This window comes from Leptopilina heterotoma, unplaced genomic scaffold (genome assembly GCF_015476425.1).
Source record: "Leptopilina heterotoma isolate Lh14 unplaced genomic scaffold, ASM1547642v1 Lhet_15, whole genome shotgun sequence".
Classification (NCBI taxonomy): domain Eukaryota; kingdom Metazoa; phylum Arthropoda; class Insecta; order Hymenoptera; family Figitidae; genus Leptopilina; species Leptopilina heterotoma.
This window is the reverse complement of record NW_025110867.1, coordinates 3962083-3981207: the sequence shown is the minus strand read 5'-3', so window position 1 is coordinate 3981207 and position 19125 is coordinate 3962083. Positions and strand designations below refer to the sequence as shown.

At 23.0% G+C, this 19125-nt stretch overlaps 1 protein-coding gene across 1 annotated transcript; it reads left to right on the top strand.

Annotated features, from left to right (window-relative positions):
• Nucleotides 1-9300: 9300 nt before the first annotated feature.
• On the top strand, nt 9301-14157 carry LOC122498413 (abnormal spindle-like microcephaly-associated protein homolog). The gene is made up of 2 exons (XM_043606128.1): nt 9301-10375; nt 13749-14157. Exon 1 carries the CDS (start codon nt 9818-9820, stop codon nt 10178-10180), a length of 363 nt encoding a protein of 120 aa, XP_043462063.1. The 5' UTR covers nt 9301-9817; the 3' UTR covers nt 10181-10375; nt 13749-14157.
• The last annotated feature ends 4968 nt before the right edge of the window (nt 14158-19125 follow it).

Sequence of the window (19125 nt, the reverse complement as noted above, 5' to 3'; positions counted from 1 at the left end):
CAAAAAAATTGCAACAAAGCTTATTATTAGATTTTAATCAAAATACCAACAAATTATTATTTATTATATTATTATTATTATTTATTATAATAATTATTATTATTTTATTATTAAAATAAAGAACTTACAGAATTTCCTTGACTTTTCCCTGATTTCCGGACAAAATTTTGAATTTTTCCCTGACCCTAAAGAATATTCTGATTCACTCTAAAAATTATTAGATACTCAAAAAACTGTTCTATTACATTATAATTACGAATTTTTTTAATAGTAAAATTATTTCAAAACACCAATAAATTATTTTTTAAATAAATAATTAATCATTATTATCGTTCCATATAGGAATTAAGATTTTCAAAAAATTTCAAATTTAAACCTTTATGAAATTCAACAAATTATAAGAATATTATTATAAAACATAAAGATATCGATCACTTCGAGTCGAAGACTCGGAGTTATTGATATCTTCATGTTTTGTAATAATTTAAATTTCCATAAAATTTTTCAAAAAAAAAAAAATTAAACTATATATTTACAAAAATTTTTATAAAATCCGTCCCAAGAATTCAATTCTTTTTAAAAGTAATAAAATTTTTCACATGAATTCAATTATTTTCATAAATAATAAAATTTTTCATAGGATTTCAATTATTTTTATTACAATTTTAGGTAAATTCGTCAAAAAATGTAATTATTTTCAAAAATATTCAAAAATCAATTATTTTTTTAAATTCATGCTATAATGCTTCAATTCAATTATTATGTAAAATTTTAACTGATATTCATTTTTAAATAATTTTTTATTACAGAAAATTCTACGAGAATTCAATTATTTAAATAAAAAAATAAATAATTTATTGAATAAATAAATGTTTTTCAAAATTGAATCCTCATAAAGAATTTTATCAACGGATTTATAAATAATTGAATTCTTTCCACGAATTTTAGTGAAATTATAAAGAATAAATACATTTTTCGAGGAATTCGATTAAAATTGTATTAAAAATAATTAAAATTCTCCAATGAGTTTTATTATTTTTATGAAAAAAATTGAATTCCTAAAATGAATTTTATTATTTATAAAAATAATTAAATATTGACGTAGAATTTTTTAAAAAATTTTGTTAAATAATTAAATTCTTTTGGAAAATATTATTAAAATTATTGAAAATCATTGAATTGAGGAAAATTTTTGAAAATAATTGAAATTTTGCAATGAATTTTATAAAAATTTTTGAAAATAATTGAATTTTTGAGAAGAGTTTTATTATTTATAAATATAATTGAAATTTTGTAAAAAAATTTTTTAAATTCCTGAAAACAATTGAATTTTTATAAAAAAAAATTTGATTATTTATGAAAATAATGGAATTTTTTCTTTAACTTTTGAAAAAAATTGAATTTTTGAAAAGAATTTTCTAACTCTTGAAAATAATTTCATTCTCGTGATTAATATTGTTATCTATGAAAATAATTGAATTTTGCAAAAAATTTTATTAAAATTCTTGAAAACAATTGAATTTTTTGGAAGAAATTTATCTAGATATATTGCTTTATTTCTAACAATTGCGTTAAAATTTTGGAAATAATATTAAATTACAATATTAAAAAATCCCACTAATTTCAAAAAGAATTGAAATTAAAATTGTATTAAAAATAATTGAAATTCTATGATGAGTTTTATTATTCATGAAAATAATTGAATCTCGGTAAAATTTTTTTTGGGAAATTAATTGAAATTTTGCTAAGAATTTTATTTAAATTTTTTGAAAATAATTGAATTTTGGAGAAGAATTTTATTACTTTTGAAAGTTAATTGAAATTTTGATGTGTCATTTTAAAAAAATTTTTGAACATAATTGAATTTCTGCTAGTCGTAGAATTTTATTACTTTTGAAAATAATTGAATTTCTCCAATCATATTTGTAACTTCGCATAAATTCAATTTTTTCCAGTACTTTAATAAACAAAATCCCTGACTTTTCTCTGATTTTCCTGACCTATGACAATCCTGGAAATGTTAAAATATTTTTAAAATAAAAAACTTGCAGAATTTCCATGGAAACTCCAGGGAAATTCCATGTAGAAGTTCCATGAAATTTCCGGGGGATACTTCCATGGAATTTTTCGACGTGGGAACAATAAAAAAATATTATATTAAAATAATATATTATATTATATTAGACCTTCAAATAAATAAAGAGTTTGTTTGTATTTATTTTTACTACTTGCAGTAGCATACTTCAAAATTAAAAATACTAAATTCCATAATATTGTTCATCAACATAATGACCTAAATAAAAATTTGTCAACAGCATCGATGGATTTAAATTTAACTGAAGACACACCTACTCCTATAGGAACTTGATGAATGTATTCATAAAAAATATAAAGAAAATGAGTTTTCGAGATTTTTTCAATGAATCTCTATGTAAGAAGCTGTCAGAAACATAAATGAAAAGAAAATATGGTATATAGGGAGTGTAAACTGAAATCGTTCGATCGTTGACTGAAAATTAGATGAGCGTCGTTTCCATTCATGACGGATGTACAATTGGAATTGCTTGCACAAATGCACATTGGCATAATTGCCCATAAACTAGATATGTAGTAAAATGGCTTTTATTTATGTGTATTTCAACTAAATTTCTCGTGTTTTTATTACTTATTTAGTTACACCATCCGAGACATTGTATTAATGTGTGTTTTATTACTTTTTATATTGCGCGCGCTTGACATCATCTGATAATAAATGCGAAATTGAAAATTGTAATAAAAGATACAAAACAAAATACCGAGAAGTTTTTTTTTTTTAGAAAAAGGTTGACAAAGATTAAAGATTAGTTTCTACAAACTTGGTTGTCCCAATTTGATCTTTTAGGTCGATGTATTTGTATAGAGAACGTGAAAGTATGATTTAACTAAAAATATTCTTTACTTTGCAGTTTTCAGATCGATAGTAGAATTTGTTTGTTCTTATAATATAAAATAATGATTTTATCTCTCGGTCATCTTTAATTATTAGAAAACATGAAGATATCGATCACTCCGAGTCTTCGACTCGGAGCAATCGATATCTTCATGTTTTATAACAAATACTTTTATAAGTTAATTTAAAAAAGGTTTGAATTTAAAATTTTTGAATGTCTTAATTCCTGTGGAAAATTCTGTTCCAAAAATAAGATTAAAAATAAGAACTGTGCAAATATTTTTCTTCCTTTTTCTAAAACAAAATAATAATTTTGTTAAAAAAATTGTGATTCATAGACAAAAATAATGCAAAATAAATAAATTTTCTATTTCTTAATCACAGTTGTTTAACAATTTTCTAATTTTCTTTAGAAGTACAGAACAAAAATCTGCATAATTTCAATTTGACACAACATAATATTTAACAAAATTTAAGTCTTTTAATGAAAAGAAGTGATGATTTCTATTTGTCATTACAATTTTGAATTAATTATAAAATAAAAATAATTATAACATTAATTAATTAATAATAAAAATAACAAAGTACATGTTCCGGTAATCTATTCACAGTTTGAAGTTAGATGTTTGCTTTTTGTTTCTTAACTTTTTTATAATTATTCTTTTCAAATATTTTCAATTTTAAAATTAATGTATTGAAAATCATCGAATTGTTATTGCAAAGAATTTTATCACAACAAATTTGATAATAATAGAATTCCTTCAAAGAATTTTATTATTTAGAAAAATAACTGAATTCTCGCAAAGAATTATTAAAATTTTTAAAAATCCTAATTAAATTCTTTTAAAGAATTTCTTTGAATTTTTTTTTTAAACTAATGATGTTTCTTTAATAATTTTAATTGAAAATTTTGAAAGCAATTGCATTTTATGAAGAAGAATTTTATTAAAAGTGAATTGAAAATAATTGAATTCTTGCGAAGAATTTTACTATTTATAAAAATAGTTGAATTGTTTTGAAGAATTTATTAAAATTTTAGTACATAATTGAAATTTATGGAAATATTTAAAAATATTTAAATTCATCCGAGGAATTCAATTAAAATTGTTTTGAAAATAATTGAATTCCATCAAAAGATTTTACTATTTATAAAAATAATTTAATTATTGCGGAAGAATTTTATTATTTAGAAAAATAATTAGAATGTTTCGAAGAATTTATTAAAATTTTAAGAAATAATTAAATTATTGTTACGAAGAATTTTAACAAAATTTTATAGAAATATTTGAAAATAATGAAATTTTTTTGAGAAATTCAATTAAAGTTGTTTTAAAAATAATGAAATTTTTTTTAAAGAATTTTATTAAAATTAAGTATATTCAAAATAAGTAATTGAATTCATCACAAGAATTTTATTATTTTTTGAAAATAATTGAATTTTTTCAATTTTTTTGACGAATATATTTAAAAATTGCATAGAGAGAAATTTAATTTTGATATAGAATTTTTTTAAAAATATTTTGAGAATAATTGAATTATTTTGAGAGAATTTTAAATACTTGTTGAAATTGCATTTTATGGAAATTTAAAAAAAAATTAAATTCTTTCGTGTAATTTTATTTAAATTCGATTAAAAATAATTTAATTCCTGCAAAGAATTTTTGTATTTATAAAAAAAGTTGAATTGTTTCGAAGAATTTATTAAAATTTTAGGAAATATTTGAAATTTATAGAAATATTTAAATATATTTGAATTCATCCAAAGGAATTCAATTAAAATTTTTTTGAAAATCATTGAATTTTGGTAAAGATTTTACTATTTAAAAAAATAATTGAATTGTTTAGAAGGATTTATTAAAGTTTTAGAAAATAATTGAATTTTTTCGTGAAATTTAAAAAAAAATTTTGAAAATATGAACAGTACCGAGAACAGTACCTAATAATTAATTTTGTACTTAATAAGTAAATTTTTTAAATTTTGATTATGAAATTATTTAAAAAATTTATATTTGAAAATATAAAATTTTGTAATTTGCATAATAATAATAAATTGAATGAATAAAAGAACATTCAAATTATTATAGTTAATTTTTTAAATAAATATATAAAGATTATTTTCAATTATTGTTTTGTTTTAATTTTGGTTTCAAATTACTGTTATTTGTTATTATATTTATTTGATAAATTATTATAGAATTAATTTATAAATTTTTATAATTACATATATGATGTCAGTTTTTAGAAATTCAAAATGGCGGATCCAATATGGCGGACGATTTTTCAAAAATTAATTCGATTCACCTCAATTTTGTTACTAAGGGGTTTTCGATGTCGGTGATTACAAATCCAATATCAGTTTTTCAAAATTCAAAATGGCGGATCCAATATGGCGGAAGATTTTTCAAAAATTAATTGAATTGATCTTAATTTTGTTACTCAGGACAATTTTTCTAAAAACTCATTAGATTCGGTTGAAATTTGTTACTCAGGGGTTTTTGGGGTCGCTGATTACAAATATGATGTCGGTTTTTCGAAATTCAAAATGGCGGATCCAATATGGCGGACAATTTTTCAAAAATTAATTGAATTCAACTTAATTTTGTTACTCAGGGGTTTTCGGGGTCGCTGGTTACAAATTTGATGTCGGTTTCTCGAAATTCAAAATGGCGGATCCAATATGGCGGAAAACTTCTTTAATAATGAATCTATTGTCCTGCAACTTGTTACTACGGGGTTTTCGGGGTCGCTGATTTTAAATATGATGTCGGTTCTAAAAAATTCAAAATAGCGGATCCAATATGGTGGAAAAAAATAAATTTTACTATTTTATTTATTTGATTATGGTAAAAATGACCAAAGAAAAACATTGACCGTAACCTATTAATGCGCACACAAATAAGAGAAGAGTATGTAAAAGTGAAAAACAAAATATTTTTAAAATCCCTATCGCAGTCATAGCCGTAACTCTAATTGCGGTCAATTTATCGTTACCAGGAATTGAGGGTCAGGGAACAATCAATGACCTTTATTATTCTTCATTCTATTTTCACCATATATATAGTATATGTCCAACGATGTGGACTGAGAAAAAAAATCTCGTCACTCTTCCTTTGACGTGTCGATATATATCTGATATGAACGTAATCACACGTGACGTTGTGGACAATGCGGATGTGACGTCATTAAGCACTTCGATAAAGTTAATATCAATGTTCGTCAAGGTCAATTTTTATTTTAACTCCTTCTTTTTTCTCTCTTTTCTTCACTTTAATAAATGAACGTGTGTATTATAAATTTTATTTTATCGATCACATCAACCATACTGTCATAGTGCAAACGAGAATAATATAATGGATGCAGGCGCAACACGTGCGTTTATAAAATAAGATAATATACGAGTATGAAGAGGAAAAGCACACCTGTAAGTGACGTAATATTGTGAGTGGTGACAAGAGAGAGAGAGAGAGAGAGAGGTAATTATGACGTAGTATTTAACATGCGAATCGCGCGTTTAACATTATTTCCAAATGACTCCTATTTTCACGCTTTATCGCCACATATACATATATAATTACTTCTTCGGCGTCAAATAACAAAACTTCACACCTCTTATCAGGGAAAATATTTATTATAATTGATGTATGATTTGAAAAAAATATTTCTATTCGTCAGATTTTCGAACTTCTTCCCCCCCCCCCAAGGGAGAACTACTAATTTTTGAAGGATTTTAAATTTGCGATTATTTTGTGTTTTCTTCTATAAATAGGTTATGTTTTCTATCTCTAAAATTTGACCTAAATTTTAAGGCTACGTTCGCCTTTTAACCTCTGATTTTTGGCTTAAATTTTTAATTCAAATTTAACTTAATAATTGACTTGATCTTTGCCTTAAATTTTGAGTTTATGTTCAATTCTTATATTGACCCTACCTATTAAAATTAATTTGAATGAAAAAATTCAAAATGTCGACTAAAAATAATTTAAATTTAACTAATACTTCACCTCGAGATGAATATTGAAATATTGAAATATTAAAAATATTTGAATTTAAAAAGAATTTAAAAAATTCGAATTAAAATTGAAAAAATTTATTGCACTTTGTTTTAAATCCGAAAGTATACAGAACTGCGACCATTTTTATGATAATTTCGTTAAATAATAAAATTGACTTGATTGAAGAAAGAAAATAATATAAATAAAAAAAATAAAAATTGTTCATTAGCCAAAACAAGAAGAGAAAACATTTCATAACCTACATCAATTCTGGCGCATAGAGAATATTTCTTCTGCAAAATTAATCTCTTCAACAAATACAAGCACACACGCGCGTATTATGTAGCTCTGCTCTTTTATATATAAACGTAAAACATTCCACGAAGAGGATTCACCCTTGATTCTTAAATTCCCTTCATATCAATCAATGAAAATAAATTCTTAATTTCATTCTTAATTTTTTTTTCTATCTCTCTGAAAATAAAAACTACTGCGTCATTTCTTTTTATCAATTTTTATTAAAAATTTTTTTCAATTTATTTTCAAATAAAGAAAGAAGAAAAATTTAATCATAATTTTTTTTTATTTCTTATATTATTATAATTAAACAATATAATTGATTTTTTTATTATTATGTTGTAAATTAATAAAAAATAATTGAAATCTTACAAAAACTGTTAATAAAATTTTTGAAAATAATTGAATTATTTTTGAAGAATTTTATTTGAACTTTTTAAAAATAATAGAATTTTTATATTCGCATTTTTTAATAATTTTTATTGAAAATTTCGAAAGTAGTTGAATTTTATGAGGAATTTCTTTAAAGTTTCTAAAATAATTGAAGTTTATTAATAATTGTTATTTAAAATTTTTATTACAATTATTGAAAAAAATGAAATTCTTTTAAAGAATTTTATTAAAGTTATCGTAAATAATTATTTCATTTTTGAAGAATTTCTTTGAATTTCTTGGAAATAATGTAATTTTAATTGAAAATCTTTAAAATAATAGAAAATTGAAATCTTCCAAAAAATGTTATAAGAACTTTTTTAAATAATTGAATTGCTTTTAAGAATTTATTTAAATTTGCAAAAAAATAATAGAGTTTTCCTTAATAATATATAATGGTTCAAATGTCCTTCAAGTAATTTTAATTGAAAATTTGAAAAATAATTAAAATTTACAAAGATTTTTATCAAAATTTTTTAAAATAATTGAATTTTTAAGAAAAATTTTATGACAATTTTTAAAAATAATTAAATCCGTTCGAGAAATTTTATTAAAATTGAATTTAAAATAATTAAATTCTCTCATCAAGGAATTTTATTACTTATGTAAATAATTGAAATCTTCAAAAAAATGTTAGAAGAATTTTTTTAAATAATTGAATTATCTTTAAGAATTTATTTGAGTTTTTTTAAAAAATAATAGAGTTTCTTTAATAATAATGGTTCAAATATCCTTAAAGTAGTTTAAATTTAAAATTTCAAAAATAATTGAAATACACAAAGAATTTTATCAAAACTTTTAAGAATAATTGAATTTTTTTAAAAAAATTTTATTAGAATTTTTCAAAATAATTGAATCCGTTCGAGATATTTTATTAAAATTGCATTGTAAATAATTAAATATGTTTCGAAAAATTTTATCAAAATTTAAGTAAATAATTGAATTGTTTGGAAAAAAATTATTAAAAATTTTTTAAAATAATTGAATTACTTTTAAGAATTTATTTAAATTTTTAAAAAAATAATAGTTTTTTTTAATAATATAATGGTTAAAATGTCCTTCAAGTAATTTTAATTGAAAATTTTTAAAATAATTGAAATTTATAAAGTATTTTTAAAAAATTTTTGAGAATAATTGAAATTTATAAAGTATTTTAAAAAAATTTTTGAGAATAATTGAATTTAAAAAAAATGTTCGAGATATTTTATTAAAATTGCATTGATAATAAATTGAATTCCTATGAAGAATTTTGTTATAAACGAAGTTTATAAAAATAATTGAATTATATCTTTCAAAGAATTTCAAATATGAGGATAATTGAATACTTGAGAAAAATATTATTAAAATTTTTAAAAATAATAATCAAGTAACGATACCTCACAGGAATTAATAAAAAAAAATTCTATAATACTAAAGTAATGATATATAAAATATTACGAGCAATTAGAATTAACGAAATAGAAATATTTAAATAGTAAACAAATTAAAATGGAAGCGAATAATTAAATAAATAGTTAAAAATAAATTTTTGAAAAATGAATTTTTAAATTGTTAATAAAAAAAAATTATTCGATATAATCCATAATGCGCATGCGTTTGCTTATATTAGCCGCGTCTCCTATATACATTAAATTGCGAGCGCCTGTTGCTTCTAGTTTCACTCCACATCTCGAGTTGTACGAAACTTTGTGAAAAAAGGAAATTCTCAGTGTTCATTAGTTAGTTTTTTTTCATCATTAATATTTGCCAACAAAAAAAAATTCTACGAGATAAAAAAGTTTTCTAAGAAAAATAAGACGAAGAAAATTAGGAATACTGGAGAAAAAATAAAATTTTTACTTGTGAAAAATTTTCAAATTCGAAAAAAGAAGATATTTATTATATTTTTTTTTTAATAGTAAAATACTGCTGATCGTTAAATATTGGAATTTTTCGATATTTACTCCAGATTGAAAAATTGTTTGAAAAATTTGTTTGAAACTAGTTTTAAACTAGTTTCAAACTAGTTTGCAGTCGAAAAAACTTTTTTGAAAATAATTTCAAGAAAATAAAAGTGACAATAAAGAACAATTGTCAAGTGAGAGGAAAATAATTGTCCAAGTGAACAAAAAAAAAAAAAAAAAATAACGAAAGGAAAGGATTATTTTTCTTTTAGTTTTTCTCTTAAATGACTAAAGCCACCGAAGAGGAAATGAAGGCAAACAAGGCAGCGACAAAAATTCAAGCTGGCTTTCGCGGCTATCGTGTACGAAAACAATTGAAGGAATCAAATAATTATTCATCGAAGGGCAATAGCGACAGTGATTATGATGATGTCACTAGTAATTGTTACAGTCCACCGACATTAATGAGTGACAATGATTCAATGAAAAATTCATTGGAGGAAAAATCGGCGACAAAAATACAAGCTGGAATACGTGGGTTTTTGGTGCGCAAGAGACACCAACAGGAGCAACAAGCGGCAACAAGAATTCAAGCTGGATTTCGTGGTTTTCGCACGAGGAAACTTTTAAAGCAAAAGGGTCAATGATATTTTGCCAAAAAAATGCTCGAAAGAAAAAAGATGAGAGAGATTAAAAAGGACTCGTCAAATAAGATAAGATTCGTTTCATTATGGAATAATTTCCCATCAATATTTCAAGAGGCTATTTCATCAGATTGAGAAATTAAAAACAAAACCAAATCAAAAAACGAAAATCAGAGAAATTCTTACCCTTCAAAAAAGGTTAGTATTTAAGGAATTAAAATTTTTTTTTAAATTTTATTGTATTTTTACATTTTTTTTGCAAAACAAAAATTTTTTTTATTAATCAATCAGTTGATCAATCAGTCAATCAATCAGTCAATCACACATTTAATCAATCAATCAGTCAATCAAACAGTTAGTCAATCAATCAGTCAATCACACATTCAGTCAATCAATCAATCGATTAATCAATCAATCAAGCAATCAGTCAATCAAGCAGTTAATTAATCAATCAATCAATCAAATAATCCTACAATCATTTTATTTACGTTACATAAATTCTATTATGTATTATTTTATCAATCATTTGATCCAGTAAAAATAAAGTCATTTTATCTACAAATTAAAAATTCAATCAATCAATCCACTATAGGGAGGCAATTAAGTAATCTATATATTCATCACTAAATCAAACATAAATTTTTAACAAGTAATTAATCCACTAGAGAGAAAAAGAATTCGCCTACGTATTAATCAATCAATCAATCAATCTACCAATCAACTGAAAAAACACAATGAATTCATCTGCATATCAATCAGTAAATTTATAAATCAATCAAACAATCAATCAATCAATCAATCAACTGAAAAAAGCCAATGAATTCATTTGCATATCAATCAGTAAATTAATAAATCAATCAGTCAATCAAACAATTAGTCAAACATTCAGTCAGACAATCAATCAATCAGTTAATCAATCAGTCAGTACATCAGTCAATCAAACAGTTAGTCAATCAATTAGTCACACATTTAGTCAATCAATCAATCAATCAATCAATCAATCAATCAATCAATCAATCAATCAATCAATCAATCAATCAATCAATCAATCAATCAATCAATCAATCAATCAATCAATCAATCAATCAATCAATCAATCAATCAATCAGTCAATCAAACAGTTAGTCAATCAATCAGTCAATCAATCGATCAACCGATCAGTCAATCAATCAGTTAATTAATCAGTCAGTAAATCAGTCAATCAAACAATTAGACAATCAATCAGTCAATCAATCAATCAGTTAATCAATCAGTTAATCAATCAGTCAATCAATCAGTTAATTAATCAATCAGTCAATCAATCAGTCAATCAAACAATCAGACAATCAATCAGTCGATCAAACAGTTAGTCCATCAATCAGTCCATCAATCATTCGATCAATGAAGGGATTAATTATTCAAATTAGTAATAAATCAATCAAGGGATTCATTAAATAAATTATTAATCAATCAATATATTAACAGTGAATAATTCACACGTCACTTTCATAATTCAATCAATCATCAAAAAGTCAATCTATTTTAATTGGTCTTTTAACAATCTCTCCTAATTTAAAATAGTTAAAAATAGTAAACTAATTAGCAAACAGTTAGTAATTGTTTCGAATAATAATATTAGTTAATATTAGTTTTTATTATTATTAGTTAGAAATAATAAATTATTAGTTACATTCATTTTTAGATTATGAAAAAATATAAAAAATTTCTTGTAACTAATTCACCTCGTCAGAATTAATTATTGACTTTAATTAATTTAATTAATGAATAATTTTTTAAGTCATTTTATACTTACTAAAATTAGTCATTTCTTTTATTAATAAATAATAACTATCTTTTGCTAACTGTTGAAAAAAAGTATTCCAAGGTATCACGAATAATTAGTTATTTTAGTATTTTAGTTACATTAGTTATTTTAGTTTTTTTTTAATTATATAATTAAAATTTTTAAAAAAAAATTTAAATTTCAAAATTAAAAACTTAATAATGTAAATTAATTTTCATTAAGCAATTTTAATGCTCAATGAGCACTAAAATTTTTATTGAAAATTAAGTTTAATTTGAATTATTAGAATATTTGTTATTAGTCATTTCTTAACTAGTCAAGCGATTTTCTATTCAATAGTAAATTTTTATCTTTCTTAAAAATTAATTTTCATCCTGACCTTTAAAAGTGGAATAACTTAATTTTTAATGAACGAAAAAATTAGTACTATTACTATAATACTTTTTTTTGAAATTAAAGAATTCAAGATCTTTTTTTCTTTTGAAATGAAAGAATTTAAAATCTTTTTTTTTTGTAATTAAGTAATAAAAAATATTTTTTAAAATTAAATAATAAAAAATACTACTTTAGAAACAAATGCTACCTTATAAATATAAGTTTTAAAATAGAAAAATGATTTTCAAATTAGAATTGCTTAATAACAATGAAAAAATAATTTGTCACGCAATTCACATGGTTAATAAAACTCAATTAAAAAAAATACTATTAGATAATAGCGGAAGTATAAAATGCGTCAACTTTATAAAAGTCATTTCAAGTTTAAAAATCACAATTTTCAATTAATTTAACTATTTCTTTTTTTTTATTGTTTTTCTTAAAGAAGTTGTTTATAAGATACAAAACTTGTTTCATAAATTTCATAATAGAATTCTATTCTATTTTTTCCTCTAATTTCCTTGTATTCTAATTTAAAACAACAGAGAGGGTATTATTCACAACTAAAACAATAATGAAAAATTACAAAATTTTTTATATATATATAGGTACTTATTTATTTGCATTAAAATTTTTATTTTAAAATAATTTTTAACATTTTACATATGAAACATATATATGACTAAATTTAAACAACTAACGTAAAATACGTAACTAACGTATTATTATTTTAAACTAACGTAAATTTTTATTCTTCTTTATTCATAACTATTCGATAACAATTAACAAAATTAATTCCACTTTTTTTAACAATCTTAATGAAAATAATAATAATAATAATTATATCACATTTATGAAATAAATATAAATAATTATAACAATAATATTAGTTTTTAAGCCTTTTGTAATAAAATAATTAAAAAAGAACGGTTTTAACAAGAAGCAAATTATAATAATATTAAAATAATAATAATAACAGTACATAATTAATAAAAATAATATCAATATTTGATAATATTATTATCAAATAATAATAATAATTATTGTTGAAGTAAATATTTTTACAAGGCCTTAAAAAAGAAAAAGTGTTATTTGAATATTTTTATTTTATTCTGAAAAATAAGTTATTATTATATTATTATTATTATAATTATATTATGCAAACTACATAGCATACTATTTTTTTAGGAAGTTTGCAGGAACATTGCAATATAATATATAATGTGACGTTTTTCAGTAAAAGGGAACTTATGTGACAAAAAATTATAGGTTATATTTAACAATGTATTTACTTAATTAAAAATTCATATTGAATTATTATCATTACTAATATTAATTATAATATCATAAAACTTATAAAAAAAACGAAATTATAGTTGAATAAGAAATTAAGAACAGTTCTTTAATTTACAGAGCCACATGAAGAAAAACATGTAGTTCTTCATTGGAGATGATGGCATTGACACAGTTCGAATACATTGAGCAAGGCGTATCATCTTCTGTTTTTACCACGTGTCTTTTATTCTTTGAAAAATTCATCATCGAGGGACCACAGGAATTTCAATCTTCATTTGACACAAACGGCTAATTTTATTTATATATTTTACAATCATTCATCATTTTACCATTCTATATTTATTATTTAAAAGTTAAAACTCTATATATATTTTACTATAGCAATTGTAACTTATTGAAAAATAACATAATATCGTTTTTTATATGCCAAAAAAAAAGAAACTTTTTCATATTTGCTACATATGTATAATATATATTTAAGAAATAATTTCCAACAAAATTTAATAATATAAATAATTTATTAATAAATTTTAATAATTTACGATTTATTGTTATAAACACTTGTTATGTATATATACATTTCACAAAAATCTTTTATTCTTTATCCACTTTTTGAAAAAAAGCCAAAAATTGTGTTTCGTTTTTCTTTATTAAAAAAAATTTTACTTTTCTTAAATTTTACCAAAAAAATGTATTACTCTTAATCCAATTATAATAGTTTGCGTTAAAAAATTCAGAAATTACGTTAAGACAAAAATTGTGCCTTGAATGTTTAGTTATAGAAATTTTCTTTTTCAATTCCCTCGTGCTTTTTCAATCTCGAGGATAAAATTTTTTAATGACATCGAATCACCGATATGTATAAATTTCTATTTATAATTATATAGATATTATTATATTAATATATATTGTATAAGTATCTTATTTTTGTGATAGGCTTCAAGAAAATATATATTTGTTGATTTATTATTATACTTAATAAAATTATAACTATTATTATTGAATATTATTATTGTTAATAATAATATTTTGTATTATTATATTAAAAGGTAAAAGTTATATTAAAATATTATAAAAATTAAATTAAAATATTAATATAACTTCTTTGTTTATTATTAAAATTAAAAAATATTATTATTAATAATTACAATAGTATATTCTACCGTATTTGAAGTTTATATAAAACACCTAACGCAGTGTATGTTATAATATAAGGTACTTCTGTATTACTAGATTTATAAAAAAAAATAGTCACTATTATCTCAATCGTGAGACGATTTATAAAAAAAATAATTGTTGGACAATTGAAAATATTATCAACTGTATTTTTTACTTTCTATAAAATGTAAAACATAAATTATTTGGTAAAAATTTAATATATTTAGTTAACATTTTCTCTTTAATATAATTGTAGATTTAATGCATATCCTTATGATGCGAAAAATATTTAATATATCTATATAGTGATTGAGATTTTTCTGACTGAAACATTTTAATTATATTCGAATTTGTACATACTTTTCTATTATTATAAAAAAAAAATAAAAATGTCACAATAAATAAAGAACGTAATCCTCCTATATTCAATCTCTTCTTTGTTATATTCTTTTTTCTATCAGCATATGCTAAGAATTCATTAGTTCATCCAAAATGGATTAAAACAATCCATATTATGGTGTTATTTTTTACTATGAATGAAATTTTACCTCAAATCAAAAAAAGTCAACGATTACTAACAATAAACTAACAAACTCACTACTTAATTTAGTTACGAACTAACTAACTTAATAACCAACTCACTAACTAACTATAACTTACTGACTAACTTACTTACTAACTTACTAACTAGTTGACTAACTAACTTACAAACTTAATTACTAACTAACTCTCTAACTAACTTACTAATAATTAGTTACTAATAATAACTAGTTATTTAATATATATATATATATATACATATCTCTCCTTATTATATTTTATATAAAAACACTTTGCAGCAGACGCAGTGTCAGGATTTTCTAAGGGCCCCCTCATGAGGGCTGTAATGTTACGTCAAAACATAGGTCAATTTTGATTTAGTTTTATAGCTAATCAATCTGACTGAATGAACAGTTCAATAAAATAGTATAATTTATGTATTTTCAATATGATATATAACTATTTACAAAAACTACAATAAAAAATAATGCTTGAATATATTAACCAAATCAGAACTTACGAATCTTATTATATTCGGAACTTATTATTAAAAAACTAATTTCTACTTTTAAACAGTAATCTCAAGCAAGCCAAGAGCAAAAGGGTATTGAGGTAGGTGCAAATTATTAAATAAAAAAATTGTTAAATTATTTAAGTTTTATGAATTACTTAAGAGTTAAGCGTTAAGCTATAAAATTGATCCTTAAGTTACAATCAAGCCTTGAGCCATGCTTAAGCATTGATCCGTAATCCAGACTTGAGTTAAAAGCAAGACTTCAGCCATAACTAAGCCTTAATCCATTATTAAGCTTTGAGCCACAACTAAGCCTTGAGCCATCAACAAGCCATGAGTCTTATATTCAGTCTTATATTCTTATATAATATTCTTATATTCAGTCATCAGCAGGATTTGCTATTTTTCACCCATTCTTTAAAAATCAACGTAATTTAGCTAAAAAACTACTAATTTTCGGGAGTTTTGTCATTAGCATTATTTGTTCAGGAGCTTATAAGCTACAAAAATTCCAAATTTTAATCAAATTTAAACGAAATTTGTTTAGAAAGCCAAATCTTTTTCGGCAACGTGAAAAAAAATTTTTTTCTCAATTTTTTTCAACTTTGAAAAAAAATTTTCAAAAATTTTTTTTTTATTCTAAAATTACTTCTGGTGAGTCCCAGAGATGCTCCAGTTCAAAGGATTTTGAAAAATATCATTTAGGCAAGAAAGAAAAAATTTTGAAAAAATTTTGAAAAATGACGTCATAACCGTCAAAATTGCCCAGAAATGCCTAGAAATGGCTCCTAGATCAGGCCATTTTTGAAATGCAAAAATGCACTTAACGTATACCCAACTTTAAATTGCTATAACTTTTTTTCTAATTATCCGATTCAGCTGAGACTACATTTTTCTGACTCGTTAGGAGTTTCTGAAAAAAATCTCTTTTGGTGAAAATTCTGTAAACACATTTTTTAAGGGGTTTTTTTGCAAAACATGCCAAAAATTGGCGTTTTTTCAACCCTTAAATTTTCGGTTGTTTTGAAGCGTTTTTTTGACACTTCGTTATTTTTAAATTGCTATAACTTTTTTTCTAATCATCCGTTTTGACTCAGCCTATGTTTTTCTGACTCGTTAGGACTTTCTGCAAAGATCCCTCTTTGTGCGAATAAAGAAAAAATATTTTTTAAAATTTTTTTTTTGTAAAACGTGACAAAAATAGGCTGAAAAATTTGTGGTTTTTGAGGGGTTTTCGCCAACTTTAAAATGCTCTAACTTTGTCCCTAATTATCCGTTTTGACTCAGACTTGGTTCGCCAGGCTCGTGAGGCCTTTCTGCAATGAACCCTCTTTGTGCGAATTCCGTAAAACCAATTTTTATTCCTTTTTTTTGCAAAAACACTTTTTAAAAATCGGCGTTTTTTCAATAGTCAAAATTTAAATTGCTCTAACTTTCTCCCCAATTATCCAATTCTGCCCATTTTTTTGGATTTACACTCCAAAAGAGTATATAAACTTAGACCTATAAGGGCGTCATGAAGAAAAAATTTTTTGCATTTTTTTTCATGTTAAATTTGCACACATATTTTTTCTTTTTAATAAATTTTTTGGAATTTTTGCTCTTACTTTGTCCCTAATTATCCCATTCGGCTAATTTTTTTCTTATACACTTCTGATTTGTTTAGAAAGCCAAATCTTTTTCGGCAACGTGAAAAAAAATTTTTTTCTCAATTTTTTTCAACTTTGAAAAAAAATTTTCAAAAATTTTTTTTTTATTCTAAAATTACTTCTGGTGAGTCCCAGAGATGCTCCAGTTCAAAGGATTTTGAAAAATATCATTTAGGCAAGAAAGAAAAAATTTTGAAAAAATTTTGAAAAATGACGTCATAACCGTCAAAATTGCCCAGAAATGCCTAGAAATGGCTCCTAGATCAGGCCATTTTTGAAATGCAAAAATGCACTTAACGTATACCCAACTTTAAATTGCTATAACTTTTTTTCTAATTATCCGATTCAGCTGAGACTACATTTTTCTGACTCGTTAGGAGTTTCTGAAAAAAATCTCTTTTGGTGAAAATTCTGTAAACACATTTTTTAAGGGGTTTTTTTTGCAAAACATGCCAAAAATTGGCGTTTTTTCAACCCTTAAATTTTCGGTTGTTTTGAAGCGTTTTTTTGACACTTCGTTATTTTTAAATTGCTATAACTTTTTTTCTAATCATCCGTTTTGACTCAGCCTATGTTTTTCTGACTCGTTAGGACTTTCTGCAAAGATCCCTCTTTGTGCGAATAAAGAAAAAATATTTTTTAAAATTTTTTTTTTGTAAAACGTGACAAAAATAGGCTGAAAAATTTGTGGTTTTTGAGGGGTTTTCGCCAACTTTAAAATGCTCTAACTTTGTCCCTAATTATCCGTTTTGACTCAGACTTGGTTCGCCAGGCTCGTGAGGCCTTTCTGCAATGAACCCTCTTTGTGCGAATTCCGTAAAACCAATTTTTATTCCTTTTTTTTGCAAAAACACTTTTTAAAAATCGGCGTTTTTTCAATAGTCAAAATTTAAATTGCTCTAACTTTCTCCCCAATTATCCAATTCTGCCCATTTTTTTGGATTTACACTCCAAAAGAGTATATAAACTTAGACCTATAAGGGCGTCATGAAGAAAAAATTTTTTGCATTTTTTTTCATGTTAAATTTGCACACATATTTTTTCTTTTTAATAAATTTTTTGGAATTTTTGCTCTTACTTTGTCCCTAATTATCCCATTCGGCTAATTTTTTTCTTATACACTTCTGATTTGTTTAGAAAGCCAAATCTTTTTCGGCAACGTGAAAAAAAATTTTTTTCTCAATTTTTTTCAACTTTGAAAAAAAATTTTCAAAAATTTTTTTTTTATTCTAAAATTACTTCTGGTGAGTCCCAGAGATGCTCCAGTTCAAAGGATTTTGAAAAATATCATTTAGGCAAGAAAGAAAAAATTTTGAAAAAATTTTGAAAAATGACGTCATAACCGTCAAAATTGCCCAGAAATGCCTAGAAATGGCTCCTAGATCAGGCCATTTTTGAAATGCAAAAATGCACTTAACGTATACCCAACTTTAAATTGCTATAACTTTTTTTCTAATTATCCGATTCAGCTGAGACTACATTTTTCTGACTCGTTAGGAGTTTCTGAAAAAAATCTCTTTTGGTGAAAATTCTGTAAACACATTTTTTAAGGGGTTTTTTTTGCAAAACATGCCAAAAATTGGCGTTTTTTCAACCCTTAAATTTTCGGTTGTTTTGAAGCGTTTTTTTGACA